The sequence below is a fragment of the Schistocerca gregaria genome, chromosome 4 (assembly GCF_023897955.1).
Source record: "Schistocerca gregaria isolate iqSchGreg1 chromosome 4, iqSchGreg1.2, whole genome shotgun sequence".
In the NCBI taxonomy this organism is placed as follows: Eukaryota; Metazoa; Arthropoda; class Insecta; order Orthoptera; family Acrididae; genus Schistocerca; species Schistocerca gregaria.
In genome coordinates this window covers 301612226-301633529 of record NC_064923.1, presented here as the reverse complement: position 1 = coordinate 301633529, position 21304 = coordinate 301612226, and the positions used below count along the sequence as shown (strand labels likewise).

The window sequence follows — 21304 nt, the reverse complement described above, 5'->3', positions numbered from 1 at the left end:
AATACATACTGATTAATAATAAATTGTGCAAGGTTGGTAGCTGATGACATTTTTAAGTGCTCACCTGAAGATGTCTTGCAGGTTTGCAGATGAAATATCGTATCATTGTTGTTGTTGTGGTCTTCAGTCCTGAGACTGGTTTGATGCAGCTCTCCATGCTACTCTATCCTGTGCAAGCTTCTTCGTCTCCCAGTACTTACTACAACCTACATCCTTCTGAATCTGCTTAGTGTATTCATCTCTTGGTCTCCCTCTAAGATATTTACCCTCCACGCTGCCCTCCAATGCTGAATTTGTGATCCCTTGATGCCTCAGAACATGTCCTACCAACCGGTCCCTTCTTTTTGTCAAGTTGTGCCACAAACTCCTCTTCTCCCCAATCCTATTCAATACTTCCTCATTAGTTATGTGATCTACCTATCTAATCTTCAGCATTCTTCTGTAGCACCACATTTCGAAAGCTTCTATTCTCTTCTTGTCCGAACTATTTATCGTCCATGTTTCACTTCCATACATGGCTACACTCCATACCAATACTTTCAGAAACGACTTCCTGACGCTTAAATCTATACTCGATGTTAACAAATTTCTCTTCTTCAGAAACGCTTTCCTTGCCATTGCCAGTCTACATTTTATATCCTCTCTACTTCGACCATCATCAGTTATTTTACTCCCCAAATAGCAAAACTCCTTTACAACTTTGTCTCATTTCCTAATCTAATTCCCTCAGCATCACCCGATTTAATTTGACTACATTCCATTATCCTTTGTTGATGTTCATCTTATATCCTCCTTTCAAGACACTGTCCATTCCGTTCAACTGCTCTTCCATGTCCTTTGCTGTCTCTGACAGAATTACAATGTCATCGGCGAACCTCAAAGTATTTATTTCTTCTCCAAGAATTTTAATACCTACTCCTAATTTTTCTTTTGTCTCCTTTACTGCTTGCTCAATATACAGATTGAATAACATCGAGGAGAGGCTACAACCCTGTCTCACTCCCTTCCCAACCACTGCTTCCCTTTCATGCCCCTCGACTCTTATAACTGCCATCTGGTTTCTGTACAAATTGTAAATAGCCTTTCACTCCCTGTATTTTACCCCTGCCACTTTCAGAATTTGAAAGAGAGTATTCCAGTCAACATTGTCAAAAGCTGCAAATACTCTTCTCGGGTTTGCCGCCGGATTGTATTGTGTAACTCGCACAATATTTCGTCAATGCAACTGCTCGACATCATCAGGTGGTGGTAGCTGATGTTATTACTGCTGCAAGGTGCTACTGATGATAATCGCACGGCGGCGGTGGAATTTATCATGCCGGGAGCAGGCAATACGCGTGCGCGGGAAGACGCTCGTAGTTGGAGGGAAGCGGCGCTCCTGGTGCCCCCTGCTGGGAGCCGCAGAAAGGCCATCCACGTGTGCGCTGTGGGCAATGACTGTGCTGCCGGACGCTCCTGTGGTTAAAGTCCGAACTAAACCTCAGTTGCGCGTTTCGGCACTTGACGGATCGGAAGTTCTTGTTTCCCTGAGGTTTAGTTCGGACTTTAACCACAGGAGCGTCCGGCAGCACAGTCATTGATGATAAATTCCGTCGCCGCCGTGCGATTATCATCAGTAGCACCTTGCAGCAGTGATAACAGCAGCTACCACCACCTGATGATGTCGAGCAGTTGCATCGACGAAATATTGTGCGAGTTACACAATACAATCCGGCGGCAAACCCGAGAAGAGTATTTGCAGCAGATCCGTCGGGAAAGCATGAAAAGTCACATTTGTCAAAAGCTTTCTCTAAGTCTACAAATACTAGAAATGTAGGTTTGCCTTTTCTTAATCTTTCTTCTAAGATAAGTTGTAAGGTTAGTATTGCCTCACGTGTTCCAACATTTCTACGAAATCCAAACTGATCTTCCCCGAGGTCGGCTTCTACCAGTTTTTCCATTCGTCTGTAAAGAATTCGCGTTAGTATTTTGCAGCTGTGACTTATTAAACTGATAGTTTGGTAATTTTCACATCTGTCAACACCTGCTATCTTTGGGATTGGAATTATTATGTTCTTCTTGAAGTCTGAGAGTATTTCGCCTGTCTCATACATCTTGCTCACCAGATGGTAGAGTTTTTTCATTACTGGCTCTCCCAAGGCTGTCAGTGGTTCTAAAGGAATGTTGTCTAGTCCCAAGGCCTTGTTTCGACTCAAGTCTTCCAGTGCTCTGTCAAACTCTTCACGCAGTATCTCATCTCCCATTTCGTCTTCATCCACATCCTCTTCCATTTCCATAATATTCTCCTCAAGTACATCGCCCTTGTATAAACCCTCTATATACTCCTTCCACCTTTCTGCCTTCCCTTCTTTGCTTAGAACTGGGTTTTCCATCTGAGCACTTGATATTCATACAAGTGGTTCTCTTCTCTCCAAAGGTCTCTTTAATTTTCCTGTAGGCAGTATCTATCTTACTGCTCGTGAGATAAGCCTCTAAATCCTTACATTTGTCTTCTAGCCATCCCTGCTGAGCCATTTTGCACTTCCTGTCGATCTCATTTTTGAGACATTTGTATTCCTTTTTGCCTGCTTCATTTACTGCATTTTTATATTTTCTCTTTTCATCAATTAAATTAAATATTTCTTCTGTTACCCAAGGATTTCTATTAGCCCTCATCTTTTTTCCTATTTGGTACTCTGCTGCCTTCACTTTTTCATCCCTCAAAGCTACCTATTCTTCTTCTATTGTATTTCTTTCCCCCATTCCTTTCAATTGTTCCCTTATGCTCTCCCTGAAACTCTGTACAACACTGGTTCTTTCAGTTTATCCAGGTCCCATGTCCTTAAATTACCACCTTTTTGCAGTTTCTTCAGTTGTAATCTACAGTTCATAACCAATAGATTGTGGTGAGAGTCCACATCTGCCCCTGGAAATGTCTGTCTTACCATTATATAATCTATCTGATACCTTCCAGTATCTCCAGGGTTCTTCCATGTATACAACCTTCTTTTATGATTCTTGAACCAAGTGTTAGCCATGATTAAGTTATGCTCTGTGCAAAATTCTACCAGACGGCTTCCTCTTTCATATCTTCCCCCCCCCCCCCCCCCCCCCCCCCGCCCCAAATCCATATTCACCTACTATGTTTTCTTCTCTCCCTTTTCCTACTGATGAATTCCAGTCACCAATGACTATTAAATTTTCGTCTCCCTTCACTATCTGATTAATTTCTTTTATTTCATCATACATTTCATGTATTTCATCATTATCTGCAGAGCTAGTTGGCATATAAACTTGTACTACTGTAGTAGGCGTGGGCTTTGTGTCTATCTTGGCCACAATAATGTGTTCACTATGCTGTTTGTAGTAGCTTACCCGCACTCCTATTTTTTTTATTCATTATTAAACCTACTCCTGCATTACCCCTATTTGATTTTATATTTATAACCCTGTAGTCACCTGACCAAAAGTCTTGTTCCTCCTGCCACCGAACTTCACTAATTCCCATTATATCTAACTTTAACCTATCCATTTCCCTTTTTAAATTTTCTAACCTACCTGCCCGATTAAGGGATCTGACATTCCACGCTCCGATCCGTAGAACGTATCATTATTTGTAGTTAATGGTGACTGGCTGCACTCCAAAAATACTATTTTTCAGCAACAGGAAAAATATCAAGGTTTGCTTTTTACATCCTTTCCATTTCCACAGTTTCATTTTCTCCATTTAAATTTTGGTAAGAGAGATTGTTTTTATTTCTAACTGATCCAGCCATTAATTCATGCACTGGAATCTCCAGCCTCAGTTTCATAGTCATTTCTTTGGTCGTCTCACATAATACACTTGTAAGAATATTTCCAGTTCTCATTCCATGATACCATTTTAGAAAGGTCTGTGATCTCTCTGTCAAGCAAACGAATCACTTGCAAATTACTGCTATGTATTAGTAATTATACATAAATTATTAAGAAAGAGAGAAACAATTATAAATTGTCAGACATAAGAGGAATTTTATCATACTCAGTTGTGGTTTTTTAATTGACTTTTTTGGATATGTAAATCAGTGAAGGAAATTCTCAAGCTTTTAATTTCATTGAAAACTTCAAGTTCATTATCACTTAGTGATATAATTGATAGCAGGAATTTTATTTGGGGTAGCGTGTTAAATTAGTTCACTGCCTTCTTTGTGTTAAGAAACAGTCTGTCTTACTCAGAAAAATGTATTTAGTTGGGCAGTACTTATATTTGTGCAAAAACAGCAGAGGTTCTTCTGTATCATATACAATGGTCAGAAGCAACAGAAGGTGTTCTGGTGGTGGGTAAACTAAGGTGGATCTCATTTATGTAAGGCAAAAATAAGCAAGGCTGAAGACTAAGCCCTCAGAGAACCAATGTTTTTATGAATAGCATGTAAGAATGTGCTGAATTTCTCCATACAGTTCTTGATTTTCAAGATAACTTTTAAATCTGTTATGAGCAATTCCCCTTATTCCATAGGTATAAATATTTTGCAAGCAGGACACTGTGTTTTACCATTAGAGGCTTTAATGAAACCAAGAAAAATAGCTATGACTGGATGATTTTTTTAAAAAAAACATTTAGATTGAAATCAACTATTTCAAGTATTGCATCAACTGTATTTTGTTCACCTTGGAAGTCAAACTGAGTAGGTGACATTTTAATTATTTCATTTTCTCCCACTATAATTTATGATAAAATGGCCTGGTCAAACAATCAGTGTCCAATTCTGAAATCCAGCCCCACACCTATGTATTATTTTAACAGTTTTACTTTCTTCAGAAATGAGTGCGATCTGCTTGTCACTGGTATTTTACTAAATTCAGCTAGTGATTGGAGTTGCTAGTAACTTCTTTACCAACATTTTTTATGTATAAGTATGACTGCAGTTTTGAAATTAATTGCAAATGTGCCATTTCAGGAGTGAGGAATTTCTTTATATGAGACACTTGTTTTGTATAGAACTGTAAGACACAGACAACAGCATTGCTGCAGTAAACCAGAAATCATTCTTCTTCCACATATAAGTGAACAACAGTTGATAACATAGACACAAATATAGAAATAATCCAGCTGTTGATACATGCAGTTGCTGACAGTAAGTATGAACACAATATGAGTGCAAGTGCCTGCTGCACTATGCTTATAAAGAGTATGGCTCCAGTAGATCGCATAGCAGATGCTGTGCTATGCGCAAAAGTCATGTGTTCGAAACAACTTATGGAAATTCAGCCAGGTAATATTTACAGCAAGTGCTGGTATGTCGGTAGGAGTACACCCTGCCATTTTCAAGGCACAAACTGCAACGGACAGGCAATGTACAAGCAAATGTAAAACCTTCATTCTTGGAGTAATTCAGGAAAGATAACACACGCACACACACACACACACACACACACACACACACACACACACACACACACACACAAAATAAAAACTAGTGCCACCAAAGATGACCAAAGACAGAGGTATCAATATTAAACACTACGAACTAGCAGGTGACGTAACATCAACTCTGTCCCTCTGTTTTTTGACAAGGGAGAGAGCAGGATTCCAAGCAGAGTTTAAACAAAAATCTCCATCCATGTTTACTATGTTGTTCGCTAATTTAATCTCAACAGCTTCCTTAATACGCTGGATGTCCATGATAATACTTCGGTATTGTTATATAATGTAGGGTGACCAGTATCCAAACAATGTTCAGCAATAGCAGATCTACTTGGCTGCTGTAATTGTTTGTGCCATTTATGCTCTGTACATTGGTCCACCACGGTCCTGATAGTCTGACCAATGTATGCCATGCCACAGCTACAAGGAAAGGTATTCAAGTTCTCCCTACCATGAGGACAAATAACAAAAACCTGCCTGTTTCTTCAGATATGTTGATGATACTTTGTTGTTTGGCCTCATGGTAGAGAGAATTTGAATATCTATTTAGAACGTGTGAACTCGATCCACCCAAACATTTGTTTTACAATGCAGACGGAAGAGGATGGTTGCCTTCCCTTCCTTGACATTTTGGTTAGGAGGAAGGTTGGTGGATCATTGGGACATGGAGTTTAACGGAAACATACTCATACTGACTTGTATTTACAGACTGATAATTGTCACCATTCCGCTCAGCATGAAGGGGTACTTTGTACCTTGGTACACAGGGCACATGTCATTTTCGACACTGAGACTTTACCAGCTGAGTTGGCCCACCTTGAAGCTACATTGCATCAGAATGGTTGTAGGGAGAGACAGAATTAACATGTGTGGTGCTTTCAACCATCTGTGCATCGGGTGACTGATGATAATACTGTGTCGACACATAAGTCTGCTGCCATTTTGCTTTATGCATTAAGCACTTCCAACAAGATTGGTTATATTTTATGGAAATATGATGTGGAATGTTTTTTTTCCAACCTCCATCTAAAATTAGAGTGCTTTTGGGTTCTGTTAAGGATGAACTTGGTTTGCGTGAGGTGGGTGTATATCGCATTCATTGTAGCTGTGGCATGGCATACATTGGTCAGACTATCATGACCATCGAGAACCAATGTACTGAGCATAAACAGCGCACACAATTACAGCAGCCAAGTAGATCTGCTACTGCTGAACCTAGTTTTGATACTGGTCACCCTATCTTATATAACAATACCCAGATATTGGCATTCATGTCCTGCTATTGGGACAATGTTATTAAGGGAGCTGTTGAGATTAAATTAGCGAGCAACCTTGTAAACAGGGATGGAGCTTGGAATCTTGTTCTCTCTCTTGTCAAAAAACAGGGGGACAGAGTCAATGTTACCTCACCTGCTAGTTCATAGTCTTTCACTATTGATACCTCCGACTTTGGTGGAACTAGTGTTCAGTGTGTGTGTGTGTGATATCTTTGCTGAATTAATCCAAGAACTGAGGTTTTTAAATTTGCTTGTACATCGCCTCTCTGTTGCAGCTTGTGCCTTGAAAATGGCGGGGTGTACTCCCGCTGAAATGTCAGCGGTCACTGTAAATATTATCTGGCTGAATTCCCGTAAGTTGTTTGAAAATTGTATGCCAGGAGAAACTCAGGCCTCATATTATTTTCCTCTGCAGGCAGGAAGTGTATCAGTGTTTATGAAAGTTTGACAAACTTCATAGCTGTCAAGTTAGACTGCAATGTGCTTTGTTGTTTTTATTAAGGCTTCGTGATGAAGATTGTGTCCCAACATTTACCAAGGTTGAGGACCATACTAATTTTTCTGCCGCCAATCACATCAAACAACATTCTGGCTTGGCTCTTGTGTGTGAAAGGATTCATTTTACTTTTTGATGTTTGGATCCTGTTGCCAAATAATTGTTTCGTTTCTTAGCAGTTTCCTTTGTTTCACAATTGGATGACTATTAATAGTAATAAATTTTCATGGAGTAATAAGTATTGGCCTGTTCTAGTGGTAGTTCTAAAGAAAAAGTACTCATCTTGTTTCTTGAGGATCTCCTTCAATCCGTTGCTTAAATTTCTTGTCTGGAACCTAGATTCTTTTTTGGGTCTAGAAACCTAATAGGTTGACGTATTTCTAGAACAACATAGATGACAAACAGATTTTAATGGAATTTCAATTTTAATAGTCCTAGATACCTTGCAGCGATTAATTACAATACTCACTCAGCAACATACATTCCATTTGTATGCAACTTGAATTTATAATTTTTGCCATAACTGAGCACAACTGAAAGAACTTTGCATCTCTCTTTCCTGCCTTCCTGCCAGCAAACACACAACACACTTGCGCACAGTTAACAACATTCCAAAGTACATGAATAAAGATATATTCATAATAAGATCAAAACATAGAACATTAAATCGAAAATAATTTTCAGAAAACGAAATTCACTCAACAGCACAATAGAACAATTATGATATATATTCACATAAACAAAAATTTATCTTTTTGTAGTACAGTAATTTTATGAAATTTGTTTTTTAATCACAGGGGTTAATTGTGTTAACATGACATATACAGTCTGAGTTTAAAACATTTTGAATAAGATCGAAAAAAGGATAAGATCATAAATATGGGAATTACATGGTCCAAATGGCTTATTGCACATCACACATGCCCCAAAAGTTTTGCTTGCATTCCACTATGAGAGAAAGTTTCACAGGCATGCACAATATTTACAGATTTGAAAAGTAGAACATACAGTACAACAAGTCATAACAGAACGTCATCGTAGGTTTCTGTGGCCTGAATAGTTCAAGACGGGAGAAAGGAGGCATCTGGTGTGCGCTGAATTTGGAGGGTGGTGTCCGATGGTTCTTCATACTGCTGATAGTCTTCATGATTTTTTAGGGGTGGACACAGCTCCTAGGATATTTCCTACAACATTTCACAGTGTATCAGGTTCAGAATCCAAAGTTCCCTAATCACATACATGAAATACTTCATGAGAAAATTGTAAGATAAACAAGGCTCTCTGAATGTGATAAAAAAAATACAAAGAAATGTCAAATGACTTCTTAACTGACTTGTAGTTAAGCAAAAAGAATACTTGCCAAACCCTTAGGCCAAAGCAAGTACTAACTCATCTTGAAAAAAGTAAAAAATTGAAAATCTTACTACTCGCAAAAATATATATACTAATTAGCCATATTAAAAAAAGGTACTTGTACTAAGATAAAACTGTAAAGCAAATATTAATGCATTATACGTAACAAGAATAAAACTAACACTCAACAATCAGTAAATTTTCACTCGGATGCAGAAAATAATAATGTAAATGATTTGTTTTTTTATACACTTGACTTCCTAAAGTTACTCAATTTTTGAAAAGTTAATACTATTTTGAAAACAGTCTTTTCTGTTACTTTCATCAAACTGTAAAATATGATACCACTTGCAATATTGTAGATTATGATACCAATTTCACTACTGAAAAATGTGATACCATATCTGAGAAGCAAGTCGTCTGTGTCTTTTTGGCACTACCGTGGCTTACAATACCATTTTACATTGTCAAAAGTTAATGAAACACTGTGTGCAGCTTGACACTACTAAATCTTCAAAGCATTTGGTAAAGTTTACAATGGTGCCAAGGGACATATATAAGAATTATGTACAGGTTTATAACAGGTTTACTAATAAACTTTCTGAAAGTGTAAAGAATAAATAATGGACTTTTGTCTTGCATAGCAGATGACTTTTTACTTGTTTTATTATGAATTATTTTTTCTATCTCAGCTCCATTTTTTTCCAGCAACAAGAAAATAAACAAATAAATATATCCGCATGTTGATGGTAGTTTCATCGTTTACAGTCATCACATTCCTGAAAACCTTACATAAATTGTGCAGGCATAGGCTTTGATAGCTGCTGCCATCTTTATTAAAGCTTTTGTGAGTGCAAGAGTGCACTGTCATGTTATTTTATAGAGCTGCATTTCTGTCACGTCGGAAGTGGTGTTGTTTTGCTAAAAGAATGGGAGAATAAATAATGTGATTTTGTTGTGCATAGCAGATGTCATTCTATTTATTTTATTATGAATTATTTCCAAGTCTTCATTATTTCCCATGTATGGTGATCCATTTAAAGAATTTCCTGGTGTTAAATACACGTTTAATTTGTGTAGGAAAGTATACTATATAACACCAGAAAGTCTTCAGAAAATCTTCAAGAGTTGGTATTTCACACTTTGGTACTGGTATACATTCCGCCAGTTTTATCTATGCAAAGAAGATAGGAAGGGGTGTGAAGAGTTCTCACCCCCACATACTGCCTGGAGAAATAATTTTCCTGCAGATTTTGCTCCAGTAGTGGCTCACTTTTCCTGCTTTAAGTTTATTTCTATCAATCTTTTGTGCACTTACAAAATACAGACTGAATATACATTCATTCAGTTTCTAAGTTTTGCTTGTATATTTTGAATATTCTTTTTTAAAATAATTTATAGGAAATTTTTTTTGCAAAGATAAAACACTTTTGCACTGGTGCCCATTTGTCCTGATCAAAGTGACTAAGTTATCACAATGCGTTCTTCTAACATCTACAAGTGGCAAACTGCAATAGTACAGCCATCCTGATTTTCAGTTCTCCATTGTTTTCCTGGATCACTAAGGCAAATTCTGGGATGGTTCCTTAATCTACTTAATCTAGGCCATGGCCAAACACCTTTCCTACCCTCTTAAAGCATGGTATGTATGCTGAGTATTATATTTTGGCCTACTCATTGGCCATTTTATTACCTTCACAAATCCTACATCATTACAAAATGATACTTGGATGAATAAAGATAGATAAAGAAATACCCAAATAAATTTATTTGATCCATTCTGTACCAATTATATTGTTACCATCAAAATAACCATAAGCAGTATATTATGGACTTGTCTACATATGCTAATTAAAAAGAAACTGACATTTACAAAGCAATACTCAAAACCAACCATAAAACCTGGTGTTTCATCAAATTCCACAAATAGATCAATACTTGCAAGGTAGTGTAAGAATAAATCTATACAGATAAAGAAGCACTTCCACTAAATGCATAGCACGCTAAAATACCATTATGCCCTGACTCAGGAGAGGCACAACCAAGCTTGGGAGTAACTTTTCGTTGACTTCAGAACCTTAGCATATATCTTTTACTTTCCCTGCTTCTTGCCTTTATTTCGTTGAAAGAGTTTTATAAACTACTAATGAGCTGTTAATATTTATTTTTTCAGTTTCAATTTGTACATCTGACAGTATGCTTTCACTGTTACTGTTCTGGTTGATGATAATGCGACATTAATATTATTAGCATAATGTTTTTGATTACATTTGAAATGTATAGCCCACTTTTGAATTCGATATGATACAAACATGCAAATTGTAAATATACACAGAATCCAGCTGACGTTACACTATGAGCACACTAAAGCAAACTGTTCCTCAATTACATGTCATCTCAGATGGTGGACTACATTTAACAGCAACTTGACATTTACATGCTCAATTAGGGCCAACAACATTTATAGAACACAAGGAACTCCTGTAACAACAAATTATAAGTATATGTTAGTCCATGAACAAAACAGTAAGAAAGATTTTGATCCAGCATCCATTATTAATTATAACGCAGAGGAATTACAGACATTGGCTGTGAGTGGGCAGTGATTGAAATCAATAGAGAAAATTGAAAATTTGTGCTGGGCCAGGATTCAAACCCAGGTCTCCTGTTTACTAGGCAGATACTCTAACCACTAAACCATCTAACACAGTGGTCATTGCAACTACACAGACTACTCCAGCATGCCTACTGGTCCAGCACAAATTTTTAACTTTCGCACTCGCAGCCAATGTCTGTAACTCTTCTGTGTCATAAAACAGTAATCGCACTACCTAGCTGATAAACATGCGTTTCAAAATAAAAGTTCCTTGCAGATCAGAGCCCACAGGTATAGATGAGTCGGAGAACAGCAGATTGAAGAAGAGACCACCATAAGGCAGCCTTATATTTGCCCACTATGGGAACTCATGTTACTGGTCTGTGATATCAGCCATGTTTCCACTGCAGATGTACTTGCTGGGCATGTGCAGTGTTACACATATCAGTATGTGGATATCCTTCATTTGCACATCTAGCAGGTTTGGTATAGAAAAACTTCAGTCTGTTAAACTTTCTATTAATTCTGTTACAAATCAGTCACCTCATCAACAAGATTTCAAAATTCATGTGTTGTCAAACTCAGTAAAAAGTGAAGGAGTTGTTATCAAAATAAGTCAACATACTCACTTAAATTTTGAAAACTTTTCTTAGTTGATTGTCTTGTTAGGTTTCATTACACTAGGATAATACATACTTGAGGTACATTCAGTGACAGTAAACAAAGGTATCTACTCTGATTCTATCACCTCCAAAAAGTGTGGTTTTGACCAGGAGATCGGATCAGGCAGAACTCTATTACATAATTCAACTTCCTTTTAAGAAGGCTTTAGTATAGTTTCCAGAAATTTTCAGGTTCTAGGGCAACACCCCTTAACTTGGTAGAAAAACAGGGTACTGCAGATCTTGTGTATCCAGAGTATTTATTTTGTTGCCTTTCTTTGTAGAACTGTTGGATGTGGATGTTTTCATAGTTTCATAGTTTAAGATAAGGGCTGAGGATAACACATTCCAAGCATTGGTGCTTCTTAGTTGTGACAGTTTTTCTGGGCAGGATAAATTAACTACATTGCTCATAAAGCTAACTGAAATATCTCTTAAAATTATTCATCCATACAGGTTTTCCATGGTTTCTGTCAGTTAACTTTAACATGTAGCATTCTTTGTTAAACTATCCCTGTGCAACAGTCACTTGAGTGGTTTGCTACTTGTAAAGTTCAGTAATGTTGTTTGTCCAAAAATATTTACTTGTATAACTTTTTACTGGTTCAGTTACCATATTAATACTCTGTAACTGACAAATATGATTTTCTTCTCATTACTGTTCTGTTTTTATTTTTTACAAACTCTTGAAAGGCGCACTGTTAACTACATCTTGTTACAAGAAATTTTTAATTATCTTTTAAGATATTCATTTTTGAGTGATTTGTATGGTGTTAAGTACTTTGCGATTTAGGAGCTTGAGTTTGTTGTTCCATGAGGTTGTACTGTAACAAACTTCTTTAGGAACCACTTTTCATAGTTTAAGATAAGGGCTGAGGATAACACATTCCAAGCATTGGTGCTTCTTACTTGTGACTGTGTTTCTGGGCAGGATAAATTAACTACATTACTCATAAAGCTGACTGAACTATCTCTTAAAATTATTTACAAAGAGATAGAGGGGCTGGCCAGTACTTACCTCAGCTCAGTACAGCAGATAGAAACACAAAAAACAACCGAAAGTTTAAGTTCCTAGCTTTCGGAATAAATGTTCCTTCATCAGGGAGGAGAGAGGGGAAAGAAAGGGAAGAAGGGAAAGTGGATTTAGTTACTCACAACCCAGGTTATGAAGCAACAGGGAAAGGAAAACAGGGAGGGTAGCAAGGATGGAGGCATGGTTGTCAGAGGGAGGCCAAAGATATTCTACTGTAGGTACTGTGCCAGCTTCAAACCAAAGAGGATGCATACAGAAGTGAAGAGGTATATAGTATAAAGATGTAGGATGAAAAGATTCATGAATGGCTAAAGAGGAAAGGGAAAGAGGAGAAGACTGAAAAGTAAATGGGAGTGAGGTTGTTTAACGTAGGTTCAGTCCAGGGGGATGGCGGGATGAAAGGATGTGCTGTTGTATTATTATTTGTGGGTTTGTGGGTTTCAAGACATTGCAAGTTACTTATAATGCGTAAACTTTTTACGTAGTATTTCTTTGCTATTTTCTATTTCAGTTAATAGCTACCAAACTTATAAAAATCCCAGCTAACAGTCAAGAGGATGTTTAAGAGGTCACAATTCAATCCCTGTGGAGTGGTTAGACTCAAATTTGGTAGGATGACAGTTCAAATACTCACCCGTCCATCCATCAATATACAGGTTTTCCATGGTTTCCTAAATTTCTTAAGGCAAATAGCAGGATGTTTGATATTTGATTTATCAAACAAACATTGCTTGTTGAATTTGATGTTCATCAATGCCTGCATAACTTTAAATTTTGTTTTTTAGGATCTGGCCATAAATTCGTTTGCGTGGCATGACTGTTCCTCATAAAATTTCCTGCACTCCATTACGCTGTCTGCTGCAGCAACCATATGTAGAATATTTAATTTGAAAACTGTCTTGGTTGCAGCTTATTCTTTTATGAACAGTGCATTTTGCCTTTATGGGGCAGCTTCAGATTATATTAAAATTTTCCTCTTACAAGAAACAAAAAACCATGAAGTGGTTCTGTCATAGCCTCAAGCACATATTGTATTGGATGAACCCACAAAGACCTTTTCCTTTTCCAACATATTAAAAACAATAAAATGTCTCTGTGTTAGACTGACTCATGCGCTGAATCAGATGAGCTTGCAGACCCTTTAATAAATTCGTACCAGCAGTCCAGAATGATGCAATGGTAGGATTACACTTCACACTGAGGTGGAAGAAATTTTATGAAATACCAGGACTACTGATTGAAAAGGATATGGCTAATTTCCTTTCTGGTCCTTCCTCAGCTTCATCTATAGTGCTATTATCATAGACATAACATTAAACATGACCTTCATATGTGCTCATGTTTCCATCAGTTCTCTGTCATGTCTGTTCGAACATTGTCATTGCTGTGTCCCATTTTTTTTTTTTTTTTTTTGTGATAACATCTCAGTTGTGAGTATTATTACACATTTTTATTTTGAATGCTTTCTTTTGTTTCTGTGTTCCAAAAAATGATCATTCATTGTAAAATGGTTGTTCCCTCAAACTTATCTTTATGGAAGTATTCTAGTGTGTGTTCAGTTACTGCTGATGTTCTATGACAATGAAGGGGAAAACACAACACATGCTCACAACATCAAGCTCATTGCATTGAAACTAGTTGCAAATGCTGGTAAGTTATCTTTGGGGGAGGGGCAGATGGACTTGAAGTTCCACCTTTTCAGAAACTGACTTGTTTATTTTGTGCTCAAACCACATAATGGAATACATGCTGCCAACAAGGGAAGGAAATGTGACCTTGTATGGAAAAGGATCAGATATATTAATGATATTGTCATGACCAACACCTGTTACCATATCAAAATAATGCCTCTATACAGCAGTCAGCAATTTGATAGTGGCAAGGAAGAACACATGAAAGCTTTTGCCTATTAAACAATTCATCAAAGCTATGTTTTCATTAATATTTTCAGAACTGCTGCAAGTGTCCATGTATGAGAATTGAAGACACCTGTGGTTTTTTAGTAAATTTGTTTACTGAATCGTTTTCTTAAAAATTGTAGATATAGCTGTCTACATTGTTTGAGAAGTTACACAGAGTGTTTAGCAATTAATACTACAGGCTTCTAGGAGCTGTAAATGACTTAACAGAAAGGAAAAGTCCGGAAATGTACATTTGTATGTAAGATTGGATCACTTTCAGACCTCCTGCTTCATGGTATGCATACAGCAGGAACAGTGCTCTCTGTGTGCTGTACAGGATCCCATCATGTGGGCAACATTTTGCGTACTCTTCATCAGGTCCTGTTCTATGTGCCAAATGACATCCTCTTCAAACTTGAGAGTGCAGTACATCCATGTAACACCACAGTTGACCCACCTATTTGCAAATGTACTAGTTTCTTGCAGCTGTTTTGTAGTCAGATGAAAGTGGTATGTGATGTCATAATTACCACAAGAACTAACGACGGCACCCTCTTCTCAGTGCAGTACATCCATGGAACACCACAGTTGACCCACCTATTTGCAAATGTACTAGTTTCTTGCAGCTGTTTTGTAGTCAGATGAAAGTGGTATGTGATGTCATAATTACCACAAGAACTAATGACGGCACCCTCTTCTCAGTTTTGGGGTGCACCATGAAATTGGAGATTTGAAAGCGATCTGATCTTGAAACTTATTTTATATCCAAGCAGTACATTTCGAGTCATGTGTTCCTCTTCAGAAGACTGTAATAGGAATTGTGAATCACACTGTATTTCAGACATTCATGTACAGGCAGATTCTAGGAGAAGAGTTTCCCAAATTTTTCAGATGATTTAGAATATCACATTTATTGTTTTAAGTTTGTTAATTCTCCTCTATGAAATGAAAGTAAGAGAAGAATACTTTGTATTTTCAGGAAAGAGTGGCCAATTTACTAGGTGTGGTAGGCACTGATGTTCCTGTAGAACAAATTAAGAAACTGGTGCAGCCATATAAGGTTAGTGATCATTTGCAAACTGTTTTTCAAAAGTACTGTGTAGTGAAATTTAAGTTAAGTGAGTCTGTTCTCAGCAGCCAGAGACAATGATCATGTGTGTGTGAGTTGTGTCTGTATGAGTATGCAAGTGTGTGCGCTTGTGTGTGTGTGTGTGTGTGTGTGTGTGTGTGTGTGTGTGTGTGTGTGTGTGTGTGTGTGTGTGTGTGTGTGTTTTCTCTAATTCAGGTGAAGGTCTTGTGGCCGAAAGCTTACTTGTTCAGCAATATTTTTTTTTGTGCCTGTCTGTGACTCAGCATCTTCACTAAATAATGAAGAGCAATCTATTCTTTCCATAATACTGTCATTATTCTGTCCTGGATTTTTCCATTGTTTGAAATTTAAGTTCATGTTTTTGTACTACATAATAATCTCATAAGCAGGAAAACTAGAAAATTTTAAATTCAGAAAATGTTTATTTTAAGATTCTTGGAACCATACTGCAAATATATCAGTAGGATGTAGAATGAGTAAGATGTTTGCAATAAGAATCATTTATAATTGTTTATAAGACATGTAGACTAATTATTACAATAGTTACAAGCACTGTTAGATTCAGGTGATTAGATGGTACATTTGTGTGGTAACACTTAAAAGTTTGTTCCATTGTGCTGATCATGTAAATTTACAAAGAACTACATTTAGTCAAGTCGTATATAATGGACATGAATTAGTTACATTTATACTTGAAATGTTCACTGTTTTTTGCAGAGTGCTTAGGTTTTTTACTTCGTCATTGAATTTGTCCATTTGTGAATCACAGATAATTCATTACTTTTGCTTGTCTCTTTTTCTCTTCCCAGAATTCTGGATTCTTTCACTTCTTATCTTCTGCTGTTCAGTTAATAAAACTCTGGCTCTAATTATAGGTGGTTTGTGTTTTGATATTGAAATCTTCATGCAGATCCTTTGCTCATCACTATTATATATTACCTGTGGTGTGTACCAATCTCTTCTGTGTCCTTCTTGTCCTCCCCCACTAATTTGGTGGTCATTCTCAATCTGAAAATGAAATGAAAAATCTTTTTGATAAATCTCTATTTGTCTATTCTCAGAGTATACCCAGATATTTTCAACATACATTTTCATATTGTATGTGTAATCTTTCTGATACATTTTTGTAAATCTTATTTTGTTCCATGTTTCATTTGCAGTTTACTGTAATACCAACATTTTTCCCAATATCCTTCATTGTTTTTTCACAAGTACTCGTTATTCTGTTTTCTTCTTTGCAGTATAAAAGACTTGGAACCATTTAATCCTGTTGGTTCGACTTTCTTTAGTCATCAGTCTTCTGAATGGTTTGACGTGGCTTGCCACAAATTCCTCTCATGTGCCAGTCTTTTCACCTCAGAATGGCACATGCAACTGTCTTCTTCTACAGTTTTTATCTGTCTAGTACCATGACAGTTATTCCTTGAGCTTTACCAGAGGTCCTACCATCCTGTCCGTTCTTCTTGTCAGTGCTTTCCATGTGTTCCTTTCATCACCAATTCTGTGGAGAACCTCCTCATTGCATACCTTATCGGTCCACCTAAGTTTTTCAACATTTTTCTGTAGCATCACATCTCAAATGCTTTGATTCTCTTATGTTCTGGTTTTTCCACAGTCCATGTTTGACTCCCACACAATGCTGTACTCCAAACATACATTCATAGAAATTTCTTCTTCAAATTAAGACCTATGTTTGATATTAGTAGACTTCTCTTGGCCTCTCTTCATCACTACCAGATTGTGAGCTGAGTCTATATCTGCTCTGGGGTAAGCCTTATTTGGTATTTGATTTCAGAATCTCTGCCTGGCCATGATGTAATCTAACTGAAATCTTCCTGTTTCTCCTAGCCATTTCCAAGTGTCCTCCTCCTGTTGTGATTCTTGAACAGAGTATTCCCTATTACTAGCTGAAATTTATTTCATAACATCCTCTCTCCATTATAGTACCAAGCCCGTATTCTCTGGTAACCCTTTATTCTACTTTTTTGCCTACAACTACATTCAGTCCCCTATAACTATTAGATTTTTATCCCCCTTCATTCACTGAATTACCATTTCAGTATCCTCATATACTTTGTCAAATTCTTCATCTTCAGCTTGTTATGTTGTGTTGGTTTGCTGTCGATTCTGATGAGAATAACCCTATCACTGAACTTTTCACAGTAAATCACTCTCTGCCCTTCCTTGACTATATTATTAACAGAACAGATTGCTACTTATCATATAGTGGAGGTGTTGAGTCACAGACAGGCACAACAAAGAGACTGCTAAACAACATCTTCACTACAAGGTGAGTAGCAATCTGTCCTTGTCAAAATGTTGTCATTATTCCATCCTGGATTTTGCATTGTTTGACTCTGCCCTATTTTCTTACTCATAACAAATTCTACTACTGTTATACCATTTTCTGCTTCTGTTGATATTACCTTATACTCATCTGACCAGAAATCCTTGTCTTCCTTCCATTTCAGTTCACTGACTCCCACTACACCTAGATTGAGCCTTTGCATTTCCCTTGTCAGATTTTCTAGTCCCCTACAATATTCAAACTTCTAATATTCCATGCCTGACCTGTAGCACATTATCCTTTCATTGGTTATTCAATCTTTTTCTCGTGGTCACTTCCCCCTTGGCAGTCCCCTCCCCAATATCAAAGTGGGGGCAAAACTGGAATCTTTTGCCAATGGAGAGATCATTTTGACACTTTTTCAATTACAGGCCTCATGTCCTGTGGATAAACATTATGTGTCTTTAATGTAGTGGCATGCCGTGCCTTCTGCATAATTACACCATTTATGGTTGCCGATTCTTCCACCTTTAGAGGCAGTTTCCCTCCATAACGGGGTGGAAAAGGGTTTTGACAGAATGAGGGTAACTTCTGTTGCTGGAAGTCTTCAGCTGCCATTGCCAATGATTTTTATTCAAGATTTAAGTGGTGGTGAGGCTCAAACCTGGGACTGAATGAAGACGTTCTGATCACTAATAAAAGACAATGAGTGGTCTATGGGTTTACTGTACTATAATGTCTAATTTTGGACATGATGGTCACCCCTTTATGATGCATATTTTTGATTAGCTTGTGTAGATTACATGGTATGCTAATTCTAATTTTCTGGATCTGTCTTTATTCATCTCTGTATATATCCCATTTGAGCAGAACAGTTCCCCCAGTTACTTGAACTTTTCCACTCACTTAACTGCTACATGTTGTTTTTTATGCTTCTTTCTGACAGGAAATACAATATAGATATCTTTATTTTTTTATTACTAGTTTTCATTTGATGAGGAGATCATATTCAGGTGCAGTACTGCAAAATGAATTTTACCGAGTGACTGTTTTCTTTCATTATACCGGCAGTGATCGTATTTTTACCAAGACGTAAGTCGTCAGTTATGTTTTATCTTTCTCTCTGATGCTTATATTCTATGTCCCTTGTTTTTTTACAGTTTTAACAACAGTGATTATCCACCATCTTTTGCATATTATCTTAGTTATGAGCTAACGAGTAAATTTATCAGTAAAGGCTAAAAATTATATGATAGATTTATTCCTATTCTCCCAAAGTGTATTCTTTTTATTGCTTCAGTTCTCAGAGCTGCTTCCCAAGTTTGCAAGATTTAAATACTAACATGCAATGTCATGGTCACTGAATTCTGTCACAAGCAAGGGTGCTCACAGTGTGGCATAGTGGTTACCATCAATGGTGGGCTTGCTATGGGTCACCAATTCAAACCTAACCACCTACATTTATTTGTTAACTAGTGTTTACCTTTTCTGCAATGTTCTTGAAATATCTGATTTTTAAATTTTTTCATACATTCTGGAGTATTTAATGTGTGCATAAATAACAGCATTCTGGAATATTCTGTGTTTGTGTAAATGACTGCAATCACTGCCCAGGAGTTCAATTCTGTTGTGACTGTGCACTGGTGTCAGTGATATACATGGTTCCAGTTTTAAGTGTTGTACTGCAATAATGGCCCTGCCTTTGGATTTAGACTTCTTTGTCTTTTTGACATGAAATTGTTTGGTGGAGATGCCATTAGCTTCAAAACATCTACACCACCATGGCTCCAACTAGACAACATAATAACTGCCACCTATGCATGGGGAGGAAGTGGAATACAAGCAGTACATTGTTCTAAGCTCCATATATACAGGGTACAGATGGATTCCAAGATATCCATCAGTGTTTTCCAGAGACACTAGTCAGGACCTGGCAAAATGGCTGAGAAGATTTTACCAACTCACCAAATACAACAAGTGTGTGACATCATGTTTTTGGCAAATGTGTACTTCTATTGGATGCCATAGCTCAGCAGTGATTTGATATTAATAAAGAGAAACTCAATAGCTGGGGAAAAGTCCAGGTTGAACTGAAGAAAACGTTAGGTGACAGTAGCAAGTCTGCTTAGCAGAAGCGTGATTTACATAGAGAATATGAGAGTTGGAACTTTCACTATTTACTTACAGGTCGTACAAAATAGATACATGTTTCAAAGTTTTATTGACCTTCAAAGTAGTCACCATCATTGTGTATAACTTGCTGCCAGTGATGTGGGAGTCGTAGGAAACTCTTAGCAGTGCCAGTTGTGTTGACAGTTCGAGCGGTGTGGTCTATTGCCAGACAAATTTGTGGCAGTTCTGAAGCGAATGCCGTGAAGTGTTTCCTTCAGTTTAGAAATCAAGTTGAACTCACGAGGGCTTAAGTCAGGGGAGTGCAGTAGGTGCTATAGCACTTAGCAGCTCCATCAGTCAAACAAATCAGTAACAGCTTGCACTGTACGTGCTTGAGCATTGTCCTTCAAAATGATGGTCAGGTCCTGCAGAAAGTGTTATCACTTCTGTCTCTATGCTGTTCATTTTTAGAACACAGTTGTGGAAGGTCACCGTGAGCTTGTCTCCCTCATACGTCAGATAGTAAGGGAAGAGATACAGCCATGTATGACAGTCAGAAATGCCAGACTGAATACACAAGAAACAGCAGCCATCAATGTTGCACCAACATGTCAGGAGATAATCCAGACTGTAAAGAAGAGATGTATTGATCTATGCCACCAATCTCTGCCACCAGTCAAACATGCCTTGAAGAAAGGACTCTGCCAACTTTATCTTATGGCACAACCATCAAACAACTCAGCATCTGATCAATGCAGGGACAACCAGGTCCTCCACTAAGTACAAAATCTCACAGAAAACAGACATTTGAAGACAAATAACAACCCAACTTTAAGTTTTCATACCAGTGGTATGTTGGGATACTGTAGAGAGAGGAAATAAACGTTTGATGATTATTACGCTGTAACATGTCAAACACACTACAGTCCTATTGTGCCAAGCAACTGCAGATGATAATAGCCAACTTTTGGGACAATGCCCATCACTGTACCCTGGTATTGTGATGCAAAAGAGATTGAGCTGAAGATCACAAATGGGAAATACCTTCAAGCAACAGTGACATGTATTATTTCAAGAATAACTATCAGTTAGCAGCCTGATGAGTTTGTCA

The 21304-nt window shown here is 37.4% G+C and overlaps 1 protein-coding gene across 4 annotated transcripts in view; it reads left to right on the top strand.

The window, feature by feature from the left end:
• LOC126365875 (voltage-dependent calcium channel subunit alpha-2/delta-3) overlaps positions 1–21304 on the top strand; it is an 859858-nt gene that overhangs the window by 561926 nt on the left and 276628 nt on the right. For all 4 annotated transcript variants that reach the window (XM_050008568.1, XM_050008566.1, XM_050008567.1 and 1 more), the window contains exon 11: positions 15684–15764. In XM_050008568.1, coding sequence (XP_049864525.1) covers positions 15684–15764 — 81 coding nt within the window. The remainder of the gene's footprint in view (positions 1–15683; positions 15765–21304) is intronic.